This window comes from Echinops telfairi, unplaced genomic scaffold, assembly GCF_000313985.2.
Source record: "Echinops telfairi isolate 266 unplaced genomic scaffold, ASM31398v2 ScPeMD7_25;HRSCAF=90, whole genome shotgun sequence".
In the NCBI taxonomy this organism is placed as follows: domain Eukaryota; kingdom Metazoa; phylum Chordata; class Mammalia; order Afrosoricida; family Tenrecidae; genus Echinops; species Echinops telfairi.
The window spans coordinates 32,724,975-32,734,286 of NW_022103922.1; the positions used below are offsets into that span (position 1 = coordinate 32,724,975).

A 9,312-nucleotide genomic window follows, 5' to 3' on the forward strand; every position below is an offset into this window, starting at 1 on the left:
CAGGCGGGTCAGCTTTGCCTCCCAGAGGAAGTGGCAAGGCCCCAAACGGGGAAAGGGAACTGCTGCTGGCACCCTACCCCCTCCCTGGGGTAGCTAGTGGCCATGCCAGGCACAGGGCAGCAGGAAAGGACCAAATAAAGCTGCTGAGAAGGTGGCCCCTCCCAGCACATCCCACGGGCATGATGCAGCTGCTAATTCTGGGACGGCCCCTCAGGGCCGCATGCCACCCGCCAGCCACAGGCACCTGTCAGGCTATATTAAGAGCCGCTGTCACAGCCGAGGACTCTCCTTCCCGAGAAGAACTGTCCTTCCTCCCTCATGGCATCCACCTTTCTTTAACATTCCCTTCCTCTTCCTCCTCCTCAAAATGAATTGGGTTAATAACATGTACTGTTCTTGATACAAAGTAGGGGCTCAAAATAATGTTCCTTGCTTTAGTTTTCTCTGCCCCTGCCCACTCTGTCCCCAGTTCTCCCAGCCCCACTTCCTCTTCCCCAGGCTGCTAGTCCTCCCGTGTTCCCCTGCTCACCTCTTACACTGGCCAGCTCCCCAGGTCCCTGCCAGGCTCTCCAGTATGCTCCCCACGAGGAATTTTTTTTCTTTGGGATGGAGGAGTGCAGACGAGGGAGACAGTGCGGTGCCCACATCATGCCACCGTGTGACCTGTCTCAGAATCTCTCATTCCTCCCCTGGGCCTCACCAGGTTGTTTAGGAAGAAGGTGGGCGTTGGGAGAGCTGCCCAGAAACATCACCCCTCCAGCATGACCCGGCATGAAGGGCAAAGCACAGACCCCATACCAAGAGGTCCCTGAGGGTGCAGCACAGCCTTGAGGGTGACAGGGCCAACCTCCAGGGCCTGGGGTGGGAGAAGCAACCTTGGAAATGTTGGTTACATTTCTGTCCACCCCACCCCCTCCCGAACAGCCAGCCAGATCAATTGTGCACACAGGTTCTGTGAGCAGCCCTGGCTGAGGACAAGCTGTTCCCAGCTTGAAAAGGAGTGGTGGTAGTAGATTAGGAATCCCTACGGAGAGAAATGACTCCCTGCTGTCCTTGGTAGTCCGCCCTTCCTCGCTCCCCGATAATGATAAGGCTTGTATGATGGACTCCTTCCCAACACCGCCCCTCCGCCCCCTCTGCCCCCGAAAAGAAATAAGACCATGGGTATTAAGCAAGGGCTGAGGAGGCAGCTGCCCCAAGTCCCTGAGCTGCTGCCACTTGGGCACTCCAGTGAAACTCAAATCCACCTTTCTGGTCCTTGGAAATACGAGGTTACTTAGGCTCAGACTTCCAAGGCCAACTGAAGTTCTAGATGAAAGACCTCCCAGGGGAAACCTCCCCCCCAAAAAAATCCAAACTTACATATTCTGGATCAATTCTCAGCATTAACGCCCTCCCACATTTCCCCCCATTCTCTTCACCATCTCTGCTACTCTCCCTCCTACTCTTCTTGGCTGCTTCCCAGAATCCGAGCCCGTTAGCCCTTTAGAGCCCTGGGAGGGTGACTGAGCTATGTGTCAGTCCATTCATGCATTTTGGTTGCTCTGCCATTAGGTGTATAGTGTAGGACCAGCCCAGCCTGTGTCTGACTCCAGGGAGCTCCATTCCATTGTATTCTGTCTGTACAATGTGTGAACAGGACCCCTGTAGTTGGGCATCTTTATGATCCCTGAGTGTGAGAACAAAACCTCTGAAAACTTTCTAGAAAAATAGCTCATCACCAGTATTCAGCTAATGAGTATTCCTGCTGTCTTGGGCCCTTGGAATTTCCCTTTCAGGCAGGAGTCAGGGGAAAGGAAACACTGCTAGAAGCAAAATGGATGGGCTTTTTCTTCCGGTCTATGTCCCTGTCTTACTTACTTACTAGCTCCCTGGGTGACTGCCTCTTGCCTTGTATGTCTCCAGAGGTAAGCTAAAGTTTGAGCGCTGGGACGACTTATAATGTGATCTCAAATTCAACACTTTGTGAGAATTGTTTGGGCCATAGGTACATGGAAAAGATGACCAGACGGGAGGTCACATTCTCTAAATCTTCTAGTTCTGACTTTTCTGCCAATTGGATAACAGTCTCTATGAATCTCAAGATGTGCATTATTATTAAATATGAGAGTGAAAATGAACTCTGCTAGAAGCTTTGCTTCCTCTATTAGCGTGACCTCTCCGGGAATTAAAAGTCCGTTCTCTAGGCTCAAGAGTTGTGGTGGTGCATTGTTGGTTCGAATCACTAGCCACTTCACAGAAGCGAAAATGAGGGCGTCTGCTCCTAGAAAGGCTTGCAGTCTCAGAAACCCTGAGGATCAACTCGACGTTGCCCTGTCTGGTCCTCGTGATGCAGAATCAACTTGATAGCAGTGGGTTATTTTGGTTTTCCTAAGCTCAAGGAGCCCTGGTGGTACAGCATAGGAAGCACTGAGCTGCTAACTGAAAGGTCTGCTGTTCAAACCCACCAATCACTCCATGGGAGAAAGATGAGGCTGTCTGCTCCCATAAAGATACACATTTCAGAATTCCTAAGGAGCAGTTCTACCCTGTCCTGTCAGGTCACTGTGAGTTGGAATCAACTAGGTGGCAGTGGGCGGGATCCCAAAGCTCATGGACTAGAGGATGGCAGGCCGGAGGAAGAGACAGATGGAGCCAGACGGACCATACTACCCCTAACTTTTCCTTCTCTCTAGGCCTGAAGACCGGCGGTGGTACATCAGGTGGCTCCAGTGGCTCCTTTCACTACACCTTCCACGGGGACCCCCACGCCACCTTTGCCTCCTTCTTTGGTGGCTCCAACCCCTTCGATATCTTCTTTGCCAGCAGCCGTTCCACTCGACCTTTCAGCGGCTTTGACCCTGATGACATGGATGTGGATGAAGATGAGGACCCATTTGGTGCCTTCAGCCGCTTTGGCTTCAATGGGCTGAGTAGGGGTCCACGGCGAGCCCCAGAACCACTCTACCCTCGGCGCAAGGTGCAGGACCCACCCGTGGTGCATGAACTGAGGGTGTCCCTGGAGGAGATTTACCACGGCTCCACCAAGCGCATGAAGATCACAAGACGGCGCCTCAACCCCGATGGGCGAACTGTGCGCACCGAGGACAAGATCCTGCACATTGTTATCAAGCGTGGCTGGAAGGAGGGCACCAAGATCACCTTCCCCAAAGAAGGTGATGCCACACCTGACAATATCCCTGCCGACATCGTCTTTGTGCTCAAAGATAAGCCTCATGCCCACTTCCGCCGAGATGGCACCAACGTGCTCTACAGTGCCCTGATCAGCCTCAAAGAGGTAGGGCTAGTGGCTGTGTGGCTGTGTGTGTGTGTGTGTGTGTAGATGATTGAGACGGTTCCAAAACTTCCCACCAGCTGGGTAGTTCTTCCCCACTTCAATCTTTTTCCTTCCTTGCCCTGCACTCCCACCCTTTGTTGACGACCTCATTTTTCCCCAGGCGCTATGTGGCTGCACCGTGAACATTCCCACCATCGACGGCCGAGTGATCCCTTTGCCCTGCAATGATGTCATCAAGCCAGGCACTGTGAAGAGACTCCGTGGGGAGGGGCTTCCTTTCCCTAAGGTGCCCACCCAGCGGGGAGACCTCATTGTTGAGTTCAAAGTTCGCTTCCCAGACAGATTAACACCACAGACAAGACAAATCCTCAAGCAGCACCTGCCCTGTTCCTAGGCTCTGCCCAGCCAGCCCAGAGTCTACCACAGCAATACCCCCATCGTCCCACTCAATGTGCACCCAGTTCAACGTCCACTGGACACTGGCAACTTTTTCTAAATGCAAAAAAAAAAAAAAAAAGCCACTGGCTTTCAGGAAAATTATCCTGTCCCTGATCCCTTTAAAGCTGGGCTGCCTTGGGGGAGTGGGGAAGAGCTGGCCCAGTCCAAGGGTCAATTTTCATGTCACTAACTTTGAATCCCCTCCAGTCAGTGGCTGGAGAGCAACCTGAGTGCTACTTGAAGATAGATTCCTTGTCCCAGGCCTGTAAATAGCATGTCCTTCCTCTCTCCGCTTTGCTGATACCTTTCCTCTACCCTCTCTGTGTCCTCCTGCTGTTGGGGGAGGAAGAGAATAGAAAGGATACTGCTTTCCCCCACACCCCCCAGATCACAGTGTCCACCCCTCCGAGAGCCACGGTTACCATGCCCATATCCATGCGCATGGCTTTCTCACTGAGAGCGGTCTGTGCCTCTCTGGGGTTAAGATAGGAATAGAAGATCACAAGGCAGTACCCTGGGAACAGAGCCACTGAGCACGAGACACTTTTCACTTGGGGCAGGGACATGAACAAGGCCTTGGCAGCCTCCTGATAGCTGCCCTGCCTACACACCAGAGTAGCAAGTTCTGTCCTCCCTACTGCTCTCGGTGCGTGCAAGTGTAGAGGGCGGGGTAAGGGAGTCCTGCTGTCTTAAGGCTAAGAGCTGGCAAGCAATGTCCGTCTCCCAGGCTTCATCAGGGAAGGAAAGGGCTTTGGGGGCAGGTGGCAGCTATTCATTCTCCACCGAGATTCAGGGTCACAGGTTTTTCCCCACACCTCTGAACTCAGGGTCTAGCCACCTTCAAACTTCCAAATCCCACTTTTGTGATATGTGAAGCTAATTCTTTCTTATCCATCTTGGAGGCTGTGTGGGGATTTTACAGCCCTTTTATGCCTGTGTAACCCCACCCCATCCCCACCATTGTATAAAGGTGAAATTGTGGAGGAGCTGGGTGAAAGGCTTGTTCAGACAGATCCTGGGATGGGGGTCTTTAGATTTTCTCACTTTGACAAGCCCTTGAATGTTTTTATAGTAGTTTTTTTGTATTTTTTTGTAATGACAGTATTATGGAAAAAAATAAAAGTATTTTAAAAATAGGACATTTGAGCAGGAGCAATGAACGTGGAGTGGGGGTGGGTGTGCAGTGCCATTGTCAACACTCCTCCTAGGTTCCTGGTCACTTTCGAAAAGCTCAAGCAGGCCCTCCGTGAAGCTGAAGCTGAATCCTCTTCGCTCTAAGCCCCGCCTCCTGGACTTCCCTAAACATATGCCCTAAATGCAGCACAGCATTTCGCTATCGGAATAACAAATCTATTTGAAAAGAATAAATAGCTACTTTCCAGGTAATGCTGTTAGCAATAAAATGGGAGACCCTTCATTGTGGGGGCCTATATGCAACAACAAAAAAGAATAAATAGCATTGGTTATGAGAAAAAGAGACAGTCTTCTTCCAAGGATTTGCTACCATGAGAACTGAGATCTTCTCTACAGGAACTGAAATTTTCCCTTGAGAGGAAAGTATTTGAAAAACATTTTCCTGAGAGGTAAAGTTTTCCTCCCGAGAGGAGGAAAAGGGCTTTCTGGCTGATTCAAAGAGACACATCCCCAAGGATAGGGCCTGGCATCCTTGGCCCATGGTGACAGGACTGTCTGGGGACACAGGCTGTTGTTGTTGTTAGGTGTTATCATGTCACAGCAACCCAAGTACAACAGCACGACACGCTGCCCAGTGCTGCTCCATCCTTCCCATTTGAGCCTATTGTTGCAACCACTGTGTAAACTCGCCTTGTGGAGGGTCTTCCTCTCTCGCTGCTTCTGCACTTCACCAAGCATGATGTCCTGCTCCAGGGAGTGGTCTCTCCTGCAACTTGCCCAGAGTGAGACCAAGTCTCACCATCCTCCTTCCAAGGAGTGGTCTGGCTGTACTTCCAGGATAGATTTGTTTGTTCCGGCAGTCCAGACTCTCTGGAAGGTGTTGAATCATTGCTGATTCTTGAAGCTCTCTGACCCACCTGTCCCTGCCGAGACACCTCTGGCCCTCAGGACCGGCTTGACTTGGACACTTGTCACTTTCCCTGAGTCTGGGTAGAAAACACCCCAGCAGTCTCAAGAAAGCCCATCTGAGACTGCCCTTCCTCCTGGTGCTGACTTTTCTGTGTGTGGGAAGTTCCCAGCTAATTCCCAGATGCTTCTGCAGGATGGGGCCCCTGACAAGCACTCTCTTAGCTCAGTGTCCCCACTGCCATGAAGACAGTTCTGCTGTCAGCTGGGCTTGGGCTCCACACAGAGGATGACACTCACTGACTTGGGCTGTTTTCAGGGATCTTCCTGCTCCTTGCCATTTATTCCTGGGGGAAAACCACTTTAAAAACCCCTCACATTTTCAACCAAAACCTGTTTGGGAGGAACTTGTTCTTTCTATGGAGAGCCCTGGTGGTGTAGTGAGTAGTAACCACCAGCATCTCTGAGGGAGAAAGATGAGGCATTCTACTGCTGTGAAGAGTTAAAACTATCACAGAAACCCACAGGGGACATTCTACTCCGGCCTATCAGGTTGCTATAAGCCACAGTTTGGTCTGGTTTGGTAATTCCTGTGACATAAAACAGATTATCTTGCCGACAAGATGTCCGGGGGTCTCCTTGTTTGAGAAGAGAGAACTTTAATTCTACATTCCCTATTCAATCCCCTCCTGTATTGAGTCACCTAGGACTGTCCCTCTCTTCAGGCTAAATTCTTGTCCTGGCTCTTCCCTGAGGCCTGAAACTTTAGGAGCCATGGCTTCTACTGGGTCACAGTCTTCCCTCTGGCCTCCACATGGACATATGTGACTTGGGAAATTGTGATACCTCTGATGAGCACACTCTAGGGATGGAACCATGAGACCTTTGAAGCCAGGCTACCTGAGGAAAGGAGAACTTGGATGGACAAACTCTAAGGTCCATTCTGTAGCTCTACCTTCAATTGGGATTATACCCTTCTTGGAGGCTGCATGAAGAAAATGTGGAGCCATTTTATTATTATTTTTTTTAATGTGGAGCCATTTTATGTCAGTGGAAAGAACTCAGGTGTCACACTGGGTTAAGCACTTGGCTGCTAAGCAAAGAGCTGGTAGTTTGAACCCAATAGCTGCTCCCGGGGAGAAAGATGAGGCAGTCTGGTTCCATAAATATTTACAGATTCAAAAACACTGTGGAGCAGTTCTACTCAATCCTACAGGACCACCATGAATCAGAATCAGCTCCTGGCAGTAGATTCAGCGAGCTTATGCCTGTGACCACCTCCCCTTCTCTAACACACGTGCACACACACGTATAAAAACTTCTACCAGGTTTTCTTGTAGGGCTTTTATTGATTTTCTCTCACCTGATTCTGACCTTATCTTGAGCTTGTTTCCTGTGAAAACCCTTTTTCTTTGGGGAGATTGCTAACCGATTAACCACATTTGTCTGATGTGAAGGATGACAGGGCAATAATAGACTAACAAAAGAACTTAAAAGAAATATTTACAAAATGAAATACCCAAAGGGGCTTTGAAAGGCTCTGACATATTCCTTAGAATCTAGAACGCTGCATTCAGGGTGCTCACAAAAGACCTCAGAAGGCTCTAAAGCTCCCAACTCAGGTTGACTTTGAGTGTCTGCAAATAGGAAGTGAAGGTAAAACATAGTTTCTAACTTCCTATCTGAGTGTTGAAGGCATACTTTAACATGCAAAGACTGAGAAACTAATTGGCTCTAGTCATTTAAGGAGATCTCTATCCAATCATTAACTGACCACTAATCAAACCAAGCAAAAAGACTCCAGTAGTCATCCAAACAAAGAATATATACTGTCCAGAATTAATTCAGAAAAGCCACTAAGCAAGTAAACAGCAACAATAATAAAACTGAAGTGTAAATAAGGGGAAATTATTTACAGAGTTGTCACACATTATTTTAAATCCCTAGTTTTCTATGAGAAATTACAAGGCATACAAATACACAAGAAAGACTGGGGTGGGGGTGGGGGTGGGGAGGTGGGGAGGCAATCAATAAAAGCTGACCCTGAGGATTTACTAGATAAAAACTTTAAATGAGTTATTTTGAGTATATTCAAAGAACTAAATAATAATAATTCTAAAGAAACATATGAAAATTACACGTCAACAAATGAAGATTATCAACAAATAGAGATATATTAATTTTAAAAGAACCAAATAGCCTGGTGCTAAAAAAGGCAATGAAAATTTCAATAGATCTCAAGAACAGATTTGAGTAAGCAGTAAAAAGAAAGGGGGGAAAAGCAAAATAAAGATAAGGCAGTTGAGATTACCCAATAAAAGGAGCAGACAAAAATAATGAAAAATAAGTAAACCTCAGAGATCATCAAGCATACCAAAATGCATGCATGAGAATCCCAGAAAGAAAGTTTAAAAGGGGATGTAAGAAATAAATAATGGCTTGAAACTTTTAAATTTGGATGAAAATCATTAATCTACACATTCAAGAAACTCAACTCCAAGTATAAATCACTCAAATTTCCAAGTAGGATAAAATTATAACCAACTTTGATAGATTGACTCTAGGTAAAAGACAGTCAGAAATCTGAACGAAGCAACAGGAAAGTGACTCGTCAAACATAAGGAATTTTTATTAAGATCAGCAGTCTATTCAACCCGGTGTGCCAAGATATGAATGCAACATACCAGCATGAAGCAGGGAACCAACAGAGAGGTCTGCGTGGCTGGTCCCAATCCCAACTACATGGATACACCCCTTCCCCCTAGAAGAATTCACTTCAGAGGACAGCACTGAAGCTACAGCTCAGGGAGAGGGGCGCATCTCATGCGACCACACAGGAGCACACAAAGAGGGAAGGACAGAGAGTGGAGCACATCCTGGCCCACCAAGCCCCAAGAACGATATTCCTGCTCGAGCAACCAATGTACAGACAGGACCATAAGGTCAGCCCCACCATGAGACACAATGTTCCTCACCCCTATTGCTACAAGGGACAACACTGGAGGGACAGTGCAGGAATTGTACCCAATCTGACCCCACCACACTGGGGCTAAACGCTAAGGGTGTGCAACACATCAGCAAGGGGAGCAAAGCAATGAAGTCCCCAGGGAATACCAAAAATAGACTTTGGGGCCAGGGCGTGGCACCCCATCAGACTCAAAACACTCCTAAAGGTCAACAAACAGACCTGGAACTATTTATTACGCTTTTCTTTTTTGTTGATTTTTGTTGTCGTTATTGTTTTGTTTGTTTTCTTTTGTTCTGTCTTGTTTTTGTGCTTATTATTGTCTCTGCATATCTATTTAGATAAGACAGGCAAGACAAACAATCCAGAGGAGAAAACAACGGGTCTCACAGTTCCGGGGGAGAAATGGGAAGAAGGGGAGGCGGGGAAAATGAAGTGGGTGTTAACAAACACAGAGGCAAGGGAACAACAAGTGGTCTAAAATCAATGGCAAGGAGGGCATAGGATGCCTGATAGGGCTTAATCATGGGCAATGTAACTAAGAGGAATTACTGAAACTCAAATGAAGGCTGAACATGATAGTGGGACAAGA

At 48.1% G+C, this 9,312-nt stretch overlaps 1 protein-coding gene across 5 annotated transcripts in view; it reads left to right on the top strand.

Moving 5' to 3' along the window:
- The window catches only part of DNAJB5 (DnaJ heat shock protein family (Hsp40) member B5), an 8,166-nt gene extending 4,301 nt beyond the window's left edge, over window positions 1-3,865 (top strand). For all 5 annotated transcript variants that reach the window (XM_004712391.3, XM_030885337.2, XM_004712392.2 and 2 more), the window contains 2 exons: window positions 2,676-3,277; window positions 3,438-3,865. In XM_004712391.3, the coding sequence (XP_004712448.2) occupies window positions 2,676-3,277; window positions 3,438-3,671 (836 nt within the window). In that variant the 3' untranslated portion in view covers window positions 3,672-3,865. The remainder of the gene's footprint in view (window positions 1-2,675; window positions 3,278-3,437) is intronic.
- The last annotated feature ends 5,447 nt before the right edge of the window (window positions 3,866-9,312 follow it).